The sequence below is a fragment of the Accipiter gentilis genome, chromosome 17 (genome assembly GCF_929443795.1).
Source record: "Accipiter gentilis chromosome 17, bAccGen1.1, whole genome shotgun sequence".
Lineage (NCBI taxonomy): Eukaryota > Metazoa > Chordata > Aves > Accipitriformes > Accipitridae > Astur > Astur gentilis.
Genome location: NC_064896.1, coordinates 17,750,587 through 17,772,749, shown reverse-complemented (window position 1 = coordinate 17,772,749; position 22,163 = coordinate 17,750,587). Strand labels below are relative to the sequence as shown.

General features: G+C 41.8%; 1 protein-coding gene across 7 annotated transcripts in view; it reads left to right on the top strand.

Annotated features, from left to right (window-relative positions):
• The first annotated feature begins 2,418 nt into the window (after nt 1–2,418).
• Nucleotides 2,419–22,163, top strand: part of DENND5A (DENN domain containing 5A) — a 72,326-nt gene continuing 52,581 nt past the window's right edge. For all 7 annotated transcript variants that reach the window (XM_049820004.1, XM_049819999.1, XM_049820000.1 and 4 more), the window contains exon 1: nt 2,419–2,647. In XM_049820004.1, coding sequence (XP_049675961.1) covers nt 2,539–2,647 — 109 coding nt within the window. In that variant the 5' untranslated portion in view covers nt 2,419–2,538. The remainder of the gene's footprint in view (nt 2,648–22,163) is intronic.

Here is a 22,163-nt window from a genome sequence, read left to right as displayed (position 1 = left end):
TTTGCAAAGTTTACTGACAAAATTGCCATATTTTGGGTGTTTCCTGTGATGGGAAGATTGCTCAAGAAGACTGACAGATTAAAGCTACTGGCCTTTGAATTAGACATCACAGATGTTGCTTGTGGTCACTAGGCAAGAGTATTTCAGAAATGAAATAATGGGGCGGGGGGAGAGAGATACAACGGAAAAGAGAGTCATTGACAAAATGGGAGGAGAAAGCTCTAGCTGTTTGGGTAATCTACTGGATGCCCAGATTTAAGACAAACTAGGCTGCAAACTGGATGGGAAAGCAGAGAATTTTTCTGACAAATTATGAATGAGCTTTTTCACAGCAAAAATTGTGGTGACTCTTACCTTTCTTGATTAATTAACCTTTTGTTGATTTCTGGCTCATGCCGGTCCTCCCTTTTTGTTCCTTTCTTATAGCAATTCAAAGCAAATCTGAATTTTTTAGTCTGAGACTCTCCTTTTAAAAAAATAGTTCTTGTCCCTTAACCTGTTGCATAGCAAGGCATGTGTACATTTAAATATTGCTGCTCAACAGTATTTCTGGCATTCCTCTGCTTGCTTACTGGCCCATCTAACTTTATTTGCTAAATCTAAATACATGGTTATTGCTGGAACAGTTAAACTGCAAGTAAGAACAATTTTTTATTTCCCTATTCTACTCTATTTGATACACCACCCTCCCCTGCCAATATCTGTGCTGTTTCTCTAGATTTTCTTGCAAGTGTTTCTGAGATCCTCCAGCTATGTTTTTTGTTTATAAGGGTTAAACTACAGTTCAGTCTTACTCAGAAGAAGTTAACTACATGCTGAATACATTGTCCTTTGCCACATTGAAAGCAGACTGAGAAGCAAAATGTGCAAAAAAGGGCTAGAGAACATAGCAGAATAAGAACTAAATTTAGCTAGTTCTGTTCTCTGTCGCTGTCTTCTGCAAACCACCAGGCAGGCTCAACATAGTCTAAATGTGCTTACTAAATGAGTTAACTTGAGACTCACTCTAATATTTCTCCTAACTATCCTGCTATCTTTATTGAAATCTCTCCTGCAACTTCACTAGTGGTTTAAAATTGAACTGTCAAATTGAAGCAATACTTTCATTCATTGACAACCTGTTCTGTGGCCATACAGTCATAATCAAGTGAATACTAATAGCACCAGTGCAAAATGGCACTGGGCAAAATGGCATAAGAGCTTAGTTACTGTACTGCAAAGGCTGTAACCAGTGACAGTGAAGTCATACTTGTACTGCTGTCTGTAGTGCCTGCAAAGAACTCAATATATCTTGGCAATGTAAACCCAAATATGTCAAAGTTTCATGTGCTTGATAGCATGTTAAGTTAGGTTGGGTGTCTGATGAATTCGCATTATGGCTGCAACCTTAACTACTTGAGCAGTCCTAGATACTACTCCTAGAAAAGTTTTAATTTCTCCTCTTACAAGCAGTACAAGATAGGGAAGAATTCCAATGTGAAAGCTGCAAATAGAGAGCTGAGTGAGGAGAGGAAGGGGAGCTGCTTGCAGACCTAATTTTAGTCTAGTGATGCAATCCCAGGTCCCTCTATGGTTAGGGGAAGGTTGTGCTCTCAACTCGGAGCATGGGTACATGTTACTAGTCCCTCAGCAGCTTGGTTTGAGTCATTCTTGTTGTTCTTCCCCTCTTCCCCAGTGGCTGTTTTCCTTTCCATGCTGGGTGGGGGGAGTTCACTCAGCTGCGCAAGCCCAACTGTTAACAGAGTTGTCTGTGATGTTAATTCAAATAGAGAAAACCCCACCTGGAACCTAACAATCCCCAGAGTGCTTCCCCTGCACCCACTCTCTCTCCCCCATGACCTGGGCCGGTGTCAGGGTGTGGCTGCTCCACAGAGCTGTTGGAGTCGCACAACCGCCAGGCAGCGGCCTTCGGGCAGCAGGGATGAGCAGCTGTAGGTGACGGGATGACCCCAGTCCAGACCAACACGGTTGTGCTCTGAGCGAGTGGCCCCCTGGCAGAGCCTTCCCTTCTTATCCTCTCTAACTGCAGAGGGGGGCACAGCCTCTCCCCGGCTGAGGAGAGCTTGGGAGGGGAACCCCTCAGCCAGCAGCCCCCCGAAGCTTAGGCCGGTGCCGTAACCGCGGGCCCCTCGCCGGGAGGCACGGAGCGGAGCTGTCCTGCGGTGTTCTGACCGCATCCCCTGATGGCCGCCCGCCCGCCTCACCGTCGCGCCTCAGCCTCCCCTCAGGTAGCGGGCGCGAGGCAGGCGGGCCCCCGGCCCCCACCAACGGCCCCTGCGCGCGCACCGCCCCCCAGCTGGACCAGCAGCATCACGTCATCCCGCGAGCCCAGAGCGCAGGCGCAGCATTGCGGTTCCCCTGCCCGGGCCGCCCCCCTGCAGGAACAGCTGGGGGCTGTACCCACAATGCCGTGCGGCGCTGCCCGCTCCGCTCCATCATGGAGGCGGCCGGCGCAGCTGGCGCAGCTGGCGCAGCCCCGCCGCCCGCCGCCGCCCGGCCCCGCACCCCCTGAGCCCCGCGCACCCCTCGGGCTCCAGCATGAGCGGCGGCAGCGGGGGCGGCTCCTCGGCACCCGGCCGCTTCGCCGACTACTTCGTCATCTGCGGGCTGGACACCGAGACCGGGCTGGAGCCGGACGAGCTCTCCGGTGAGTGGCCGCGGGGTCGGGGGGCGGCGGCCCTTCATGGTGGGCTCTGCGGCGGCGGCGGCGGCGGCGGCGGGACGGCAGCTCTGGAGGCGGGGTCCGGCCTCGCCGCCTCCCCTCCCCTCCCCGCTCCGCCGACCCGTCTCGGGCGGCCCCGGGGCACGGCGGGGGGAGCCGCCGGCGTCCTCCGCCGCCCCCCGCCCCGGGCAGCGGCGCTTAGTGCCCCGCGCCGCCGGCACCGGCGCCTCGGGGTCTGTGCGGCTGCCCGGGGAGCTGGGCGTGCAGAAATGCCCGGCTGTGCACAGGCGTGTGGCTCTCGAAGTGTGCCCAACTTCTTGAAAAACCCAGGAAAGTTCCTCTTTCAAACGGCCTTTCCGAAGTGAGGGTTGCGTGGGGGCGGCGGCATTGTTTCAGATCATCTCTGTCTTAACAGCCATCTGCCGCGCTCTTCTCGGAGCTGGGTTACGTTTACCAACTTTCAGTCAGGCTCTTGGGCGTTGGAAACACGCAGGTAATCTTATTAATGAGGCAGATTCTGGAGGGAAGGCGAAGACTTCTTGCTTGTTCTCTATTGGGTTTTGTTGTTGCATAGGATAAGGGTTCTCTTCCAGCAGCAGCTGGAAACAAATCGGGTCAGGAAGTAATTACTCTGTTAGATGAGAGTGTTCACACCAAATACACAGCTAAACCCTCTCAGTCTGTCCCACAACACTGTGTCAAACCTGTCTTTTTCAGGTTAAAAAAAATTTGTTCTTTGTTTTAGCAGCACCTTGTTTCAGCTTTAGTTTCACTGTACTGGCTTCAGTTAAATTAGATTGTTGCTTCGTATCTTTAACCGTCCAGGAAGATATAGGAATGCGGTGATGAAAACCTGACCTAACATCAGTACTTATTTCGTGTATTTGAGCTCAGAACTTGACCAATGATATGTTCTCCACCCCCACCCCGCTTTTTTTAAATTAGCTTGCTTTTATAAGGTGTCATGAGGGTTTTTTTACATCATTGTGTCTAACCCCTCCCCCCCCCAAATAAACACTTGTTTCGTGTAGAGTGAAGTTTTTGTTATTAGAATTGAATTCTTAACACTGAACTCTCCTGAACTTTGGCTATGATGAAAATTTTCTTTTTTTTTTTTTTTTTTTCTTTTAATGACTTCAAACAAAATTCCTTTTGGGTCCCTCATGCAGTACCTTACCCTAAAAGAATTCATGTTTGACTAACGCTAAAATAACTGTAGACTACAACTTGAGTCTTGAAGAGTGAATACAGCATAATGGGCTGCTCTATAATGGTACTTTAAATTACAGCATCAATTTAATTTAAGAAATCAAAGAGAACAAAATGCAATACAATTTCATTGAAGGATATGTGAGGTTCCACAGGTTTTTCCTGATTAAATCACAAGTGAACAATGTTTCTAGATTGAAAACAGTTTCTGATGTTAATTTTATTATTCATTTACTATATGTTTGTGTAACATAGTGCAAGGCACACTCAGTAATGCTCCCTGATCTTGATAGGAATATGAATAACACTCCTCACATAATTAAATTTAAAACCAGCAGTGTATTACTTTGAGCTAGCTATCTAATAGTAAACTGGAAGACATCAGTGCCTTTTAAAAAATATTCTGTCTGAGTGTGCAGGTCTGAGAGCTGGAGCGTGGTGTTCTTTCTGTATTTGCTTTCCTGGTCAAGGACTACATCTGTAGTATGTAAAACTGTGGTGTGCAATGTATCTCGGACTCTGCTATTCCACCATCATACTGTAATGGCGTTGCTTGTGACAAGGTGTGGGTTTGGGGGGAGGATGGGTTTTGGTATTTGCGGGGGAGACTGATTTTTGCATGATTTGAGGAAAGGTTTTGAAAAAAGAAGGGGGGAACAAGGGGGAGGAGGATAAATTTATGATAACGTCACAGTATACGAGCTAGGTGGAATTCCGGTGCATTTTCTCGAGTTTGTTGTGTTATTAATAATGCACGATAGTGTGACTGATAATGCTTTCAAATTCTGTCTTAGCTTATAGCCTTCTCCAGTGTCCACTGATATAAATGGAAAGGGCCTCTGTTGATTTCAGTGGGTTTTGGATAAAGCTTTGAAACACTTTGTACTTCCTGGAAGGCTTTCTTGTTTGAATGAAAGGGTTATTGTGCACTGTTTCCCCCCCTGCCCCCCTTCTTATTTCTGTGCTGAAAAATAGGTTCTGAATCCTTGCACTGTTGAAACAATTTGCTTCCTAAGTGTCCATTGTTGGAAGGGAGGCGCTGGCACTTCAGCTGGAGGGTGCAGGGCTGGGGGAGCGGGGAGCGGGGTGCTTCCCCAGCACCGAGGGTCTCTCCAGGGCTTTCCTGCGTCGGGGCTGCCGAAGCTCAGCCTGGCATGATGTCATCGCTACCCCACCGCCGCAGGGAACTGGCGGTCGCTGCCAGGGCCTCCGGGGATGCTGCCGGCAGACTTTGTTCTCACCGAGCTAATGAAACTGTGTATTTCAGGTATTCAACCTTAATATTGATGATACCCTGTTTTCTGCAGACTTGTAAATGAAGCATAAGATCATGAATTGATGCTCAGTCTAGTTACTTTGCTTGGAGAAACACCTCTGATAGCATTTTTCCTTTGTTGCAAGCTTACTAAACAGCACAGCTGTAAGTTTTTTCCTGAAAAAGTTGTCTGACTGATGGAATATGCACAGTATAATGTATATATGTTTCTTTTCTTTTAACATAGCAAGAAATACTGTACTTAGGACCTTGTAGTTAGCAAGGGTTAAAGATAGCATGTTCTCTATTGCCAGGGCTTTTTTATCCCCAAATTGAAGTGATCTGGTTATCTGGGCATCCTTTCTTATTTTGATAATCGTGTTCCCACCGGGTGACCTGTTAAAGCAGATAGAAAATATTTACAAGGTCATAATAAAACAACACAAACAAAAAAACCCCCAACACTGGATGAAGTCTTCATCCAGTGTCAGTTGCCGAGCTGGACAAGAGAGGAGCTGAGGCGCGTTTCCACATTTCCAGATGGTATTGATGTGCCACAAGTGATGACAGAAATCTCTTAAGTATGCTGCGGAGGTTTGTTACGGATACATTTCCTTCACAGAGGAAATCACAGAATGGTTGAGGTTGCAAGTGACCTCTGGAGGTTGTCGGTGCCAGCCCCCCCTGCTGAAGCAGGGCCACCCAGAGCCAGTTGCCCAGGACCGTGTCCAGATGGCTCTTGAGTATTTCCAAGGATGGAAACTCCACAACCTCTCTGGGCAACCCGTGCTGGTGCTCGGTCACCCTCATGGTGAAAAAAGTGAGTCCTGATGTTCAGATGGAACCTCCTGCGTTTTAGTTGGTGCCCATGGCCTCTGGTCCTGTCATGGGGCACCCCTGAAAACAGAGCCCGGCTCCATCCTCTTGGCACCCTCTTCAGGTATTTTTATACGTTGATAGATTTCCCCCCTGAGCCTTCTCTTCCGCAGGCTGAACAGTCGCAGTTCTCTCAGCCTTTACTCATATGAGAGATGCTCCAGTCCCTTAATCAGCTTTGTGGCCATTTGCTGGATGGCCATGCAACTCTCTCCACTATGTCCATGTCTGTCTTGTACTAAGGAGCGCAGGACTGGGCACAGTGCTCCAGGTGTGGCCTCACCAGCGCTGGGTAGAGGGAAAGGATCACCTTCCTCTACCTGCAGGCAGTGCTTTGACTAATGCACCCCAAGATAGCATTTGCCTTCTTTGGAGCAAGGACATGTTGCTGGCTCATGGTCAATTTGGTGTCCACCAGGAAATAATGAAATACATCAACTACCAAAAATCTTCTGTGTCTAATATAATCTATCATAATGCTGCAACATTATGATGGGATTTCTTAATTTAGGTTGTATGACTGTGCCCCAGAAAGGTAATGAGAATGAAGTCGTGCCTCATCTCATTTTTCAGCTGGACTCTCTTATCTGTTGAGTTAGTTAGATGTGATCTGAATGATGGTGGCAATACTTGGGCTACGTGGAACTGTTGGAGTTTTCATTCTATGTTCTTTTTCACTAAAGATTTTGTTTTCTTTTCCTTCTCTGTGGTGTGTTAGTTTTTAACAATCACTTGTCAATGAAGTTTGTTTATTATGGAGTGGTAAAACAAAGGATCAACTTGCCATTGTGTTACATGTGTGTGTAATTGTAGTCTGGGAGTTGCTATTACAAGATATGGAACCAAGACCCAAATATCTGGACAACATATTCTAATCTCAGATTTTCCATTGCACATGCCTTAGTAGTCTTCAATGTCATATCGTAAAGATGATAATAGTTATTTCAGAAATAACAGTGTTACAAAGGAGAAACAGTTTAAAAAAAAAAAAAGAAAATGCTTATAATCTGTGAAGAAAATATTGACGATTTAATAATAGAATTGTTTTAAAAAAAATCTTATTCTGGAAGACTAAGGTCAATCACCTGTATTTCTTTCTGCCCTTCTTCCCAGTCTGAGCTGGTCTTTTAAGGTTTGGTCCAAAAATTAATCTATTCGGTAGATGGACTTATGTTCCTTTTGCCAAGGTCCTTATCATGGTGCTTTGAGTTGTCCATCTGATCATGAGCTCCATCCTTAAAGGAGGATGAAAATGAGTGTTAGGTGAAGCCGATGTGTCCAGGAAGTATCCTTTCTGTAGACACCCTTCACATGCCTTTTCAGAATCCTTATTAGATCTCCTTTCAGTCTAGTATATGGTGATGTAATACCATTTTAATTATTCTTCATCTCTCATACCGTTTTTGTATTTTGTTTTTAATGATGTTGAGTCAAGATCTCTGTGCGTAGAATATGTAGCATAACAGGACTGGTTATGAGTAAGGCATCTTTATGCTGGCACAGTAGCCACTTTATTAGTGCTGGTGTGTGAAATTCTAAAGGAAGATGATACATGGTGTATAGTATTCACCTAGCTCCACTCAAAATGAATCTGACAAACTGATATTAGAGCAAGTGTTTCTCCTGACCAGTAAGGTAGAAATGTTGTCTTGCCTCATCCCTCTGTCTGTAACTGAAGTGTTGTTATTTTGCTGTTTTGTTGGCTTCAGCTTTAAAACGACAGCTTATCTTCATACATTTCCTGTTGGTAGGGTTTATTTTAACAGCATTGTGTATCAATATAAACTCTTAAATATGGGTGTGATGAAACGGTTGAAGGCGTTTGTCACATCTATAAACCAGTAAATTGCTTAGTATTTCAGAATTGGGGTAGTAGTTTCCTTTGTGGTAGTCCATGTAGCAATGCTGTTATCAGCACCTGTGTTAGTTTCCAAGTTCAACAGTTTTAAATAGTTGCAGGCTTTTCTTTTGCCTCAGAGATACTTGTAAGGGGTAGCTAAAGGGAAGGAGGAGGAAGAGCAGCTTAATTTAAATTAGCAGATATAATTTTCTGACTGATGTTTGACCTGTTTTTGTGTTCTCCTCTTTTGGGCATTTTTATCTTGGAATTAAGGCATGGCATTTGGGGTTGGAGCCAGCTGGGATTCTTGCAGTGAAGCTCTTCTGCAATACTGTTTATTCCTTGGGTAAATAGTGTGTGAGTGAACTCCTTTATCTTTGCTATGGAAGTAGTAGCAACAATTGCTACAGAAGTGAATTGCATTGGTGGGAGCCATTGCTTGATTTTTCCAAAGGCTGAAGCGTTCTGTGATTTGGGGGTTTAGTTTTGGGTGGTTTTTTCCCCTCTTCCTCTCTTTGTCCATAGTATGGATGGTATCGGTGCAAGCTTCCCACAGTTCCCTAATGGTGTGCCTCTTCCCTTGGGGATTCATTCTGAGACTGAAAGGGAGGTTTTTCAGTTTCTTTCCTTCTCTGAGGTTGCTAGCCAAGGTGTTAACTCTGTGGGGGGCCTCTCCAGTAGCACCAAGGCTGAGACCACACACTGTTCTCACATAGGCCACTGTGGACAGGCGGTAGATAGCAACAACTTTTGGCCGGATTTACACTGGCGCATGTGAAACATTTTAATCCAGATAATAGTTTATTCCGCTCCTCCCTACCCCCTCTATCTTTTCCCAAGAAGCTCGAGTTGTTTGCTATGTTTGAGTGCCAAAAAGATCTTTTGTCTCTTTGGGAACTGAGGCAGACGTGCTAGGGTAGCTGATATGTAGAATAAAGAATGGGAGAGCTGATGTAAGGGGGAAGCAGCTGTACTTTGCTGAACTACATTTGAAGCCACAGTTTATTAGGTGATGTTTCTATAATGCCAATCTTGTGATTATCATATTTGTATTTTAGGTTAAACTGAGCTGTGTGCTTTACAGAATCATCCCCTCAAAACCTCCAAAACTCTTCATTCTTCCACCCTTCAGTATTCAGTTACAAATTCAGCTTACTTGGAAGACTCTTAAGTAAGGTGTCGGGAAGGACAAAGGTTACAGGTTCTTGATTTGAGAATAGACTGCAGATGCTAAAACAGTGTCTAAAGAATTAAAGTTTACAAGTTTGACTTTTGAAGCAATTTCACCTTACTAAAGGAAGGCATACAAAGATGTGTTGATTTGGCTTTTTGTTCCCTCGTGGTTAGTTTTTTGTGTTGTTTTGTTTCTTTTGTAAGAGAGAAACTACACAAAGAGAACATCTTAAATGGATTGTATGGGAAATACTGCCATTTGCAAATAATAAGAAAATGCCTCCTCCCCCCCCCCCCCCCCCCCCCCCAATCTTCAAAATATTGATCCTGTAGTTGCAAAACACTACACCTGTTTTTATCTGCCTTTTGGCTTAGTAATGTCCTACTTGAGTGTTCTTGGTAATGACTTCTCATACTTATCTTCTGAATTCCCGCTAACCTGCAGGGCTCATGTAGCAGAAATAATGCACATGAAGTGACAATGTCAGAAGCAATTACTTACTGATGTATGTTGTGCAGTAATTACTCTCTCTGAATTTCTTGACAACCCTTTCAGATTTGTGGTTTGTAGTCAAGTTTGCAGTGAACTGGAATGTTAATCCTGGGAGGCTTAAAATATTATTGCACAGAGAAATTATGAAGCATTCCAGCACAAACTGATGAATGATAAAGAATTTACTTGGAATGCTTTTGCTCAAGGCATGTTTCTTAGTCTTTCCAGGAAAATGCTACTTTGCTTATGGTTTAATGGGCAAGAGACCTTTAGTTTCACACTTTCCTGTATAAGTGTAGAGTATTGCCATTTTTATTTAGTTTTTTGGGGTTTTTACTGGTTGTGTGATCAGCCACAGACAGCTATAAGGTGTACCTCTGTATTGAGTCATTTACATATTGATACTGAAGCATCTTGAGGAAGAAACTTCACTGTATTTCAGGGATAAGTGATCTGCAGACAGGTAACGTGGCAGTCATAAGCAACCTTTTCATTTTCAGATAGAGCAACATTTCAGTGTTTGAGTGAGGAAAAAAGGTTGGCTTTACAGAAACAGATACTCTTTCAGCAAGACTTCAGGTGAGTTTGGGAAAGTTTTTGCAATTGTAGTTGCTGCTGCTTGTGTCTACAATTGCGCTTTGTGTTACAGAAATATGTGGTCAGAGATCTCGAGGTTGCTGCACTTCTGTGCATTGCTTCTGTCCCCTACAAGCATAATTTTTTATGAGCTATTCTACTATTTGCATATATTACTTATTCCTCCTTAACTTGCTACCTTCAGCAAGCTCCCTTACCAACTGTTGTTTGTGGTTTTGCTCCCCAAGCCCAGCATTGTCCTACTGAGCTGTCATCAGAATTGCAAAGGGGAAGAGGTAAGTCCCTTAAGTTAACAAGGTCAGTGCCAGCTCTAACCAGCTTAAGACTGTCATGTCCCTTTCTGGCTCTTTTATGTGTGTGGTCTGGGAGCTTGAGGTGTGAAATAACTCATTCAAAGTTTTGCTGAAGGCTTGTAAAATTTCTGTTTATCAGTATCTCAGTCATTTCTGAGGATGAATCTGGCAGAGATTTTGTGGCAGCCCAGGCCAATCTAACCGTAGGTTGTCATGGTCTCCCTTTCCCCGTCCTTACTGCGGTCGTGTGCTCCTGCCTCCCTCCCTTGCATGAGGACTAGCTAGTCCCATTGGACATGGTTCAGTGTAGCAGGTTCCAGGGGAGCACCTGGCCTTGCTGTGAGGAAAGACGTTGGTAATGCACAGCTGTTGATTCAGTTGGCGTAGGCACCCTGAAGTAGAGCTCCGTTGGGGGCCATATTCAAAAAGTTCTTTAGACTGAAACCCATATGAGTGATCTGCAGAACACTGAGCTGACCTCTAAGGGGTTTGTGATCCAGAGGGTGCAAGTTACTTGAGCTTTGTGAAGCTGCTTTAATGCCGCAAGGTCATTGCAGGCGGTGAGCATTGGATAGATGTCCCAGTGTTCATGTCTCCCCTGGGAGTGTGCTTAGGATCCACGAACTAACCTTCCCTGCAGAGGTCTGCCCTTGCATGTCTTAGTAGCCTTGAGAATGGCTCCCGTCTCACAGGTGAGGCCTTATAAAAGGGGCCTAATCTCCACTTGGAAAATGAAGGAATCTGGACATATCCAGTGAATGAGATGAACTGACTGTTCTTTTCATAATTCATTCCACAAATAGTCCTGTGTCTATTATGTGTGGGTGGCAAAGTGTGCTCACGGAAGTATTTGTGTGGTGTGTGTGGGGGGGTATTTGGTTTTTTTTTGTGTGTCTTTTTTTTTTTTTTTTTTTTCCTCTTCATATAAGGTCTTCCACAGTTAAAACTATATACAACATAATGTTTTGTTTTTCTCAAGCTCGACCAGGGAAGGGATTTAACTCCTAATCTTGGTTCTGTGGAACCATGGGCCATCATCTTTGTTTATGACTTTGTTCAAAGGGGTGATGTGCAGTTATAAGTGGTTAACTTGGACCTGTGACTTGTGTTTTCAGGACTGAATAACAGTACTGGACTTTGTTCTTGCTGTTCTAATCAGATTTGCATATTGAAAACTTTTTTTATCAAACATGAATCATGCTTTGTGAAGAAGAAAGGTAAGCTTGATGTGGTACATGTAAAAGGAAGAAAGCTTGAGAGAAATGGTTGGCGAGGTGACAAGGAAGGATATAGTCAGAGCTAAGATAAACTTCAGAGTTTGTCATATCCGTTGACCAAATTGTCAGCATATCTGATTAATTTTCTGGTATTAGAAGTCACTACTATTTTAAAAATAGAAAAAAAACCCCTGTCAAGCAACTTGATGACTTTCTTACAGGGCATTTTGCGGCGGGGAGGGACAGTCCTTATTAAGGCAGGTTACTGCAAAACACTATTTTCAAAGGTTAGATAACAAAGTGAAACACACTGGACAGGATTTGTATACTGAGATGGCTGCATAGCTGAACTTTTTGTATTTTGCTGACCTCTGTATGTCATTGGAACCTGCTTGAAAGGCTTCATGTGTATTTTAAAATATGGCTTTCCTCTTCAATGCAAGACCTCAGTAGTATCCCAGAAGAATAGAATTACTTGGTTAACGGACTGGACAGATGCTTCAATAACATTTGGTCCTTGTGCTTTTATACAGACATGTCTCCATCAGTCCTCAGAGCTGGAGTTGGAGGGCCGTTGGGATCCAAAAAGTAGGGACATTTAACTGGATGGGACAAGTCACTGTAAAAGGAGATCCACAGTGGTTCAGGAGGGTTCTGTGAGATGATCTGTGCTTCTGTTTGCTCAGGCTTTCCTGAAGCAGCCTCACTGGGTATGCCAGTCTTAGATGGGCATGAGGAGAACAGCTGATTTCTATATTAAATATACTTAAAATATGCTTGTCTCCACTTCTATTTTGTATTTTTAGTACATGTAAAGGAATTGTGTTCTATTCTGAAGATAAGCCACCCTTTCCTTTATTAGTGTCTTCTGTTGCACATATTTCGGATCTATTGTGTAATGGAAATGGCGTGCCTCGTCAACCCCTGTGGCTGAGAACACGCCTGTCATTGTAATTTTGAGTGCTGCTTCTGTTGTTTAGTTGGAAACAGACCTAAATATCTTTCTGTAAGTCTTTTTGCTGTGGCTAAAGCAGAAAAGTGGTTTAGTAAAACAATTCTGTTTTTAAGAACATTTCCTTGAAAATTTCTGCCAGGCAGTCTTGATTAAAATACATTTTGTCCAACTGCCTTCCTGTGTTACATGCAAAGTAGCAAAAAAAAATAAAAAATAAAAAAAAAAATGTTTAGGATGCTTTTAAAGATGCAAGCTGAGGACTTTTGGGGGGATTTTCTTGCTTGTTTTTTTAAAAAGCTGCCTTAGATTCTTGATGGTTTCTTCTGCCACTTGCCTGTTCCACCTCTTCCTGATTTCCTTGAAACGGTACCAGAAAAATAAAAACAAAAGCTTTTGGTTTCCTGACCTTACAATCACAGACTACAGATGTCCTCAGCTGGTTTTTTGTTGTGCTTCAAATTCATTGTTAGTAGCATTTGAAACTATTCCAGAGTGTGTGTGGCAGTATGTTTTGTTATCAACCAGATGAATGCTGAAACTTACATGATGAATGAATGTCTGTTAACTCCTAAATTTTCATTTGCCATAGAGGGCTTGGAAGAATTTATGCTATCAAAGCAATGGATGATCAAGAGATTATTTGTATCCAGTGGAGTTTACACTAAATATCCAGTTAGTGAAATGCACTCTTGTTTTTTACTTCAGTTCACAGTGATGTTCTTTGTGTTACAATTCTTGAAACATTACAATTCTTGAATTCTGGAAAGCAAAAGAAAATGGGAAAACAACAGGATCTTTTACAGTTGACAGATGAGGGTTAACTTGTCTCTGTCCTCCCTTTTTTAGTGACTGCAGTAGGAAGAATTGTATTGTCCATTGAACAAATGTATGTTGTATGCTGAAAGGAATGTGTTCTCATGGGGTTGGGATAAAGGATTGTGTTACAAGCAAGTTTGGGTTCCCTAGATGACAAACGGGTGAAAAAAAAAAAATACCAGGGCCTTTTATCACTCTGGCTATTTCCATTCTCTTCTCTCTACTTCCTCTAAAGAAAGTTTACTTTTACAGATGAAGGATGGCACTCCACCCAACGTACATTGCAGTTGCACTTAAGGGAGATACCTAGATAGAGGGAAATGTGTCCATAATGCATATTTGCACCGTTGTTTTAGAAAGGGAGACAGCGGACTTCCTTTGCCTTTGAGCTCTTTTGCTGGGGAAAGTGGAACAGTAACTTACGTAAAGAAGTTTTTAGAGGAGGTTCCAGATGTGAAAATCATAGGTTCTAGATCTGTTACAAATCCACTGGAATGACAGCTGCTAGAGACAGTGATTGAAACCCCTGATTCATTAGAGGCAGTAAATGAAACTCCTGATTCCAGTTGCTTAGGCAGCAGTGCTGCAGTAAAATGAAAGTGATCCTGAAGATTTTCTCATATGGCTAACCTGATCCACTTTAAAAACTGTTAAAGTCCCAATTCCAGTAATGAATTAACTGGTCTAATTACCACTTCAGCTTGCACTATGCCAGGTGGCCTTGTCAACAAGGGGAAGGGGGGATAGAAGTGCAGGACAGAGGGCTTATATGTTTCAGGATAAAAGGGAAGAGTTCTTTTTTGTGTATGTCTGCGGAAGAGGTTTGCTGGGGAAGGGAGTCCTCTCTAATGAGAAATACGTGCAGCTCTGCTTAAGGAGGAGGAACTGAAAGGAAGGAAACAAGTCATAAGCTGAAGGCATTTGTCCGTTGATGGAGTGACTGTTTGCTTACAGATTTGGCAGCTGCAGCTTTTCTTGAATCATGGTTTTTATTCCAAGAACTCTTATTTAATTAATTTCTTACCTTAGTCTGCCAAACTTTGGATGTTTATTTCCTACATTGTAGAGTTGTTTTTTTTGTTTGGTTTTTTTTTCAGTTATATATGGTTTAATATTTGTTAAAGAAGGAATTGGAGAAACTTGCTGTTTTGTTTTTAAAATAAACTTTGGCTAATTGTTAGTATATTAATAGCTCTCTAGGTATGTATTGAAAGGACTTTAATATTAAAATATGGGGTTCTGAAAAATCAGAGTGGTATTGCTCTCCAGAAGGCTAGGTCTGGGGTTTTTGCTTTCATTTGCTCCATACTTTCATCCTTTCTACAGTGTGGATTCCAGAAGTATGCACACTGTTTTGCCAGCCAGCTATTTTTATTTAGACTTGGGCCATGAATTTTAGAGCTGGAGTAATTTTATGTTTGGTAAGCATAATTATTTACCTTAATACCTATAGCCTTATTGTGTGTACTGAGAGCGATTGCTGGCTGAACTGGGAATCCTGTGGCTGTTTCTGAAAGCTTTGTGCTTTATTATATTTTTTAATTGAAAGGATAGAATTAGGCCGTTCTCTGGATAGTGTTTATAATTCATACACTGTTCAAATCCCTTTGTTGGCTGACTTCTGACTTGCAACCCACACTTTGGAAAACCTCTACTCTTTGGCTGTCATGGTCCAGCTCAGTCTCGAGCCTCCACCCTGCACAAGTTGGGATGATTTCCACCATTGCAAGATTCTTTGAACTGTGGTGTAGAAAGTGTGGAGGTAAAGGGTGTGGTTATAGGGTTCTGTAGGGTCTTCTGAATCCTAAGTTCAGTTTCTCCAGTATGCTGCATAGTACAGGAAAGCTGCCCTAAGTGTATGGCTCATAGTTTCTGTTGCTGGTACAGACTTTCATTGTTCTTATTCATTTATTTAATTACAGCAATATGACTGTTTAATGTTGAAGCTGTTTTGTATTTACTTCATTAAGACATTCATTTTAGTGGCAGCAGGAATTGCATATACAGCCTCTGTATGCTAAAAGATTCCTGTATGAATGTCCTTATGTGGAAAATACAAAGTTAATGTTTTGATTGCATACTCTAATATTTTTTATTTGAAGATGTCATGTATACAATAAATGTACATCAAGACCGAGTGAATTGACTTAATCACAGGTTGTATCACAGGAATTTAAAGAAAAGCTGCTGGCAGGGTGAAAGCAGCAAACCACTTAATCAGAATCAGTACAGCTTTCTGGATGTCTTGGTTTTGAAATTATTTTGAGCAGATCAGCGGACGCGATGAACAAATGAAGGTGACAGTATTAACGATTCTTTAAAATCAGTGTTGCATGACCATTTAATTATTTTATCAGGCACTTTTTCTGGTAACTAGGGTAGCTTCTTCTGACTTGCTCTTTATTGTCATAGAGGGAAAATTGAGCTATACTCTACCTCTGAAATAGCTGCTCAAAGACCTTTTTGTAGCTAGTATGCAGAGAGAAGTCCCTGTACAGTTCTTAGTCTCGCATAATCTTAGAGTTGCAGCGGTGCAGTCACTTTCTAAAAACTAAAACCAAATAGTGAATTGACAGCATATACAAAAGGCTGTGATGCAATTTTAAAAAGTTTTGTTTGCAAAGTATCCCTGGCATTTTTGTGGATCAGGTTGCCCTTTCTAATTAAGGATAACTTAAGCCACATTGTACTGTTCAGTACAAGGTAGAACTTTATTACATGAATGGAAACTTTTCATGGTGGGGTGTGGGTTACAAAGAAGAATGATAGATTGATATATTGAAGAGAAAAAAAAATCTCTTTGTAAGTGTTAGAAGCATACTTACAAAGAAACAAACTACTCGGCAGGGAAAATTGCATTATTACAATGATGTAGAAGTTTTTTTGGAATTTGCATTAGAAATTTGCAAGCAATCCATCTGGATATGTGTTGCTTCTGTTGCTATAAGCTACCTGAGAGGACATATATGATTGGCAGGCATAGCTTGAATTTACAGTGTATGTGTTAAGAGGTTTCAGTACAGGTCTAGCTTCTTTCATGACTACACATGAAGCTTTGACAAGGAAATATGTTACTACTTAGCATGGTTACGTGCAGCTGATGATAGCAACTTCCCCATGGTTCAGATTGTGAACAGAACTTTGTAAATGGCATAGTCAAAAAAGGGAAGGGAATGGAGTGAGAGGTGTGTGTCTGTGGTGGTAGGTTTTCAAGTCTGAATTTCCAACCCTTTAAAAAGGTCTTGTCTTCCTCTTCTGTTGAGAATTAAAAATCTCATCTTTTTCACTTACAGTAGATCCACTTTTCAGTTGAACTTGTAATTGTTTATATATTAGGGGGGAGGTCATAAGTAATTGAAACTGCAAGTTGTACAACCTAGCCTTTTTTTTTTTTTTTTTTGTTACTGTGTTAGGAAGACCTTCTCCCCTCCCCTTCCTGAAAAGGAATATGGAAGGCAGTAAATTGTATTTTTCTCTGGGTAAATCAGGAAAGAGCTAAAATTAGACCTTCAGAATTCATTCTTTTTATTCTCCCTCAAAGCTGAAGAAAGCTTGCTAGATAGCGTTTTGCAGGTTACTGAATTGAAGAATGCTTTAGTTCATTCTAGTTTCTGTAACTTTTTTTCCTCTATATAATCTTGTAGAAAAGTGGTATCCACTTGATATGGACAGTTTCATGCAGATAACTTCCAAAGCAATGCTGTCCTGCACAGGTTGGAAACTCCACGTAGTATCTCTGAGTTTGTAAGTACTAACTCTCATCAGACCAAGACACAGACACAGCTGTCTTTTGCTCACAGGTTGAGCAGCAAGAAAAGCAATACAGGTAAGAGCAGGGAGGAGCATAAAAAAGAGAGCCAGAGAGGTTGCCAGTGTACACTACAAATCTACATTGTGATGTAGCTTACGTTCAGTATTAGGTGACTCAGTAAGATATCGCTCAATAAAATGAGATGTGGTTGTTCATTCAAACGTAGGACACTTGGAGTGTATGCATTAGCTGTTCTAATGTGCTTGTAATTAGGAAGTCCAAATTACAGATGTGTAGGCCAGCATCATTTAAGGAGGTTATCCTGGTTTCAGCTGGGATAGAGTTAACTTTCTTTCTAGTAGCTGGTATAGTGTTATGTTTTGGGTTTAGTATGGGAATAATGTTGATAACACACTGATGTTTTTCACTTGTTGCTAAGTAGTGTTTAGACTAAGTCAAGGATTTTTCAGCTTCTCATGCCCAGCCAGTGAGAAAGCTGGAGCGGCACAAGAAGTTGGGAGGGGACACAGCCAGGGCACCTGACCCAAACTGGCCAAAGGGATATACCATACCCTGTGAAGTCATGCCCAGTATATAAACTGGGGGGAGTTGGCCTGGGGGGGTGCAGATTGCTGCTCAGGAAGCAACTGAGTGGTGAGCAATTGCATTGTGCATCACTTGTTTTGTATATCCCAATCCTTTTATTATCATTATTGCCATTTATCATAATTATTATTATCATTATTATTTTCGTCCTTTCTGTCCTATTAAACTGTCCTTATCTCAGCCCATGACTTTTTGGTTTTTTCCAATTCTTTCCCCCATCCCACTGGGTGGGGGGTGTGTGGAAGTGAGGGAGCAGTTGCATGGTGCCTAGTTGCTGGCTGGGGTTAAGCCACGACAGTGGCATAAATAACATTAGAACTAGAAGTCCGTCAGGCCTTATGGTTCCATACACTGCAAATTGTATTAGATGGCTGTTAGAGGAGTGGTGTGAGCTTCAACGCAGCTGTTGAAAGGGACTGGTTTTAACTACATGTTCCAACTAAATGTGATGTGGTTCAACTCTTTGGTCACCTCGAGCAGGTTTGTAGTTTCCATTACGCGTGCAATACAGTTGCATCAAGTTCTGTTTACTAAAGGGGTGTGTGTGTGTGTGTGTGTGTGTGTTGATGAATTACCTGCGTTTTATGTGAGATTTAATCTGGTCGGTACCGAGCGTACCTTGTGAGCTGAGCTCTGCCTGCCGCAGGAAGAGCTGGGCCAAGCCGGCAGCCTTGGTAGCAGCAGCATTCGATGTCCTGCGCATCCCTCAGCCAAGGAGACTGCCTCAGAGGAGGTTATGCCTAGCTGGTGACTTCACTTTTGATAAGCAAGCTTATTGGAAGAACTTAAGTCTTTTATGCATGTCTTTTTAAATTACATGGTAACAAATAAGGAGAGAGCAATGTGGGACTGTAATGAGGCTGACTGCCCTACGTAGTGTAACAGCAGGAATAGCTTGGTTTTGCCACAGTTCAGACGGATGAAATCTTTTCAAGTCACTGATTGCTGCAGCATCTTCACTCCGTTTTCACCTCGTAGTGTTGCCTTAGGGGCTTGGTGAAGTGTGATGGAAGGGAGAGCAAGGAAAGGGCATTACCAAAGTCAGATGGTGGTTGCTGGTGTTGAGAAGACTGTTACCCGGCCTGGCAGGAGCTGGGAGTTGGGCAAGCTGGCTGCAGGAACAGGAACGGCTTCAGGAGTTACTCAGTTTTCCGTGTAGGTTATTAAATAAAACTCTGCTATAGTCCCATGTTTCCTTCAGTGCAGCAGTTTTAAGAACCTCTGTGTCTGGTTTACTCTTCACATCCCTCCTGCTTTGGAGGATCCCTATGAGCTAATGAAGCTGTGGACATGGGCTAAACTGGATTAGTGAAACATCAATCTTTGTTAACCCTTCTTCATTCTCTATTTTTAATCCAAATAATTTCACTGATCCTATTTTGAGTGGGGTGCCACAGATAGTGTTTTTTCCAATGGGAAAGAAATTCTGAGATTCTGGGCTTCACTGCTGTTCTTCTGCTAGTTGCAGCATCAGGTCTTATTCTAAACTGGTGTTTGTGGCTTTGTACAGTGCCTAGTGAAACGATGTTTCTCTATGCTTTTATTATATTATTTACATTAAAAAATACAGTAGGATTCTTATTGTTTTGAAGGTTTGACGTTGAGAAGCATGTTGGCCTGAAACTTCCTGAAGTATTCCTGGTGTTTTTTTCTGGCATTTTGTATGTTTATGGATTTCATATGTTGTTTGACAGTTCCTGACCAAAAAATCTTAGAGTTGTAGCTATTTGGTTACTGCTTCTGCTTTAAATCCAAATTATTTGTAATTTTTTAGTCTGTGGGGTGGTTTGTATCTTCATTTTTGTAGGGCTTTTCCTATGCTGTGACAAACAGCTGAGTGATAAAGTGTATGTGGGGATCATCAAATGTGTTTGAAAGGCCTCCTTACTCTTCAGCAGGCAATACTGTGTTCCATTTAAAAAAAATAAAAAGCCTTTGACATGGAACTTGCACAAAAGAGAGAAATTATTTACAGAGAAATCATGTTTGAAGTCCTCTTTATTGTAGCTCAGATCAATAGGGAGAGTACTTTCTAACTATTACTTCTGCTAGAGGAGAGGCACCTTATGAAAAGCATGATCTGATGGTAGCAGTCCTTTGATAGTTAAGTGTGGGAACTTCTACTTTGAAACTTGTGGGTTACATCATAAGTTTATCAGTTTATCTTTTCTTGTTTCTTCATTTTCTCAGTTCTAGAATAAAACTTTGTCCATTTGTGCTGATGGGTTTGTCTCCTGCGTTTGTTAAACCTGCTCTTGTCTTCAGTGTTTTTATTAAAACCATTTCAGTTAGTACTGAGTTGATCAGATGTCTAATTCACACAGAGACAGATCTTGAAACCATGAGTTATTTTTGCCTGCTGGAGATGTGCTGCAATTGGTATTTTGCTGGAGCAAGGTGTTTGTGTTTGAGACTTCTAACTGATCATAAAGGTAGAAATTTAGGGTTAATTGCTTTTTTGACTCTTGACATGAGCAAATATTGTTTGTGGTTTATTTTTTTTCCCCCTGTCTGTTGAAGGATATCTACTGACAAGTACTAGCTACTTAGTGAGAAAAGTGCAGGGGGACCCTAAGCGATGGACTTGCTGGTGCTCAGGTTCTCTTTAGTTGTAATGGCATGAAAATAGGGTGGCCAGTGTCCTGGAGTTGCACAGATCACCTTTCTGTTCCTGGGTTGAACTTTCCAGGTGTTGTTGGTGAGCTGTCACTTGAGATTCCCTGCCCTATCAGTATCTTTGGAAGTCAGTGTTGCCCAATCTGAAGGTCCGGTGGTTTGCTGTATTATAAGCTTGAAGGTTCTTGCAAAAAGAGGTAGCTAAAGATGGAAGACTGTGCTGCTGTGAAAGAGAGAATGAGCATCACACTTGTGCAGAACTCAACGCGACAAATATGATTTTGGAGGTGGGTGGCCCTAGAAAAGAAGTGTAATATGGAGGCACTCTGGCAAGAGCAGTGTCTGTGCAACAGCTGAATTGTTTGATGAATTACGGGAAGGCATGTAAGCGTTGCCTTATGTTTCTGTCTACATCAGAACTTGGTGGGTTTCCAGAAATCAATTTCAGTACTTTCATAAATTATAGACAGACTTCAGGTCTAAAAAAATTTATGTGTGTGTTGGACAGAATACCTCTTCAGAGGAGATGGCTTCTTAAAATATAGAAGCATCCGTTCGGTGTTGCTCTTTTATCAGAAGGGGAGAGCAGCATCATGTATTTTGCAATATTAATCATCTTAATGAAAAGGTCTTTGAGTCACAGATTTTATTTCAAAAATATGTATGACCTTGCACATAGGTGAACCCAGTGATTGTGGTGTGTGGTTTCCAAGTTCAGGAGAAAATTCGGTCTTCAGATATTTTCTCCCTTATATGTATGTGGAAGGAAAAAAAAAAAAAAAACCAGGAACAAAACAGCTTAGCAAATGTCTCAGGTTTTTCCTTGGTTATCTAAATGTTGACATTACATCATCTGCACAGATGTAAATATAGAAAATAGTAGGTGTGTTAAATCTCCTGACTTATTTTTAAAAGCTCTTTTACAGAGGACTCTCTTTACTTGAGTGTATGTTTGTGTCAGTAAATAGACGTGTGGCATTATGTCCATTTTTTCTTTTTCTGGGAGATGGGAAGTTTCTTTAAATGCTAATTTCCATATTTTAAGATTGTTTTTAGCTCTTGCGGAAGTGCTGTTATGTTTTCTGTCATTGACTCTGCTCTTTCCCAAGATGGTTGTATTTCAGTGAAGTTGTGTTTCTGTTTTTTCCTGACTATTCCTCTCTATACGTTTCAGATTTTCCCAAATAGGCTTTTTTTTTTCTCTCTGAACAATAGTGTTATTGAACAAAGTAATAAATAATGTATCTGTGTGGTTTTGTATGAAAATCAGCTGAGCTGTTGATTTTTCAGACAAACAGGAAAAACAATTCCTCCTTTAATTTTAGTGCTAAAACCCAGAGGATTAGCAAAATAGATGGGAATATTTTGACTATTGTAAGACCTGTCCTAGGTCCTGATTCAGGATAACTTCCCCATTTGAGGTAGTATTTAAGACTTAGTGTAAACAAAATCCAGACTTACATGACTTGTCAGCTGTCAAAGGATTCTTAAACATTCCATGAAAATGAAGTTTTGTTTGGTGTAATGTGTGTGTTAAGTTCTTTATTGTATATAGGCACTGTTTTAACGATCTCTGCATATGGCTACTTTGTCGAATTAAATGTTGTATGAAATAAAGATTCTAAGTTGGCTTAGAAATTGAACTTTAAATATTACTGTAAAAGTATAGAACAAACCCAACCAATTCTGAAATCAATTTGTATTGCCATGTAATTGCTGCATGTAAGAAAACAAGTGAGGAGTTGAAGTGTGTTTTCTCTTTTGCAGGTGTTGCTGAAATAGTTTGATTTATTTAAAGCATATG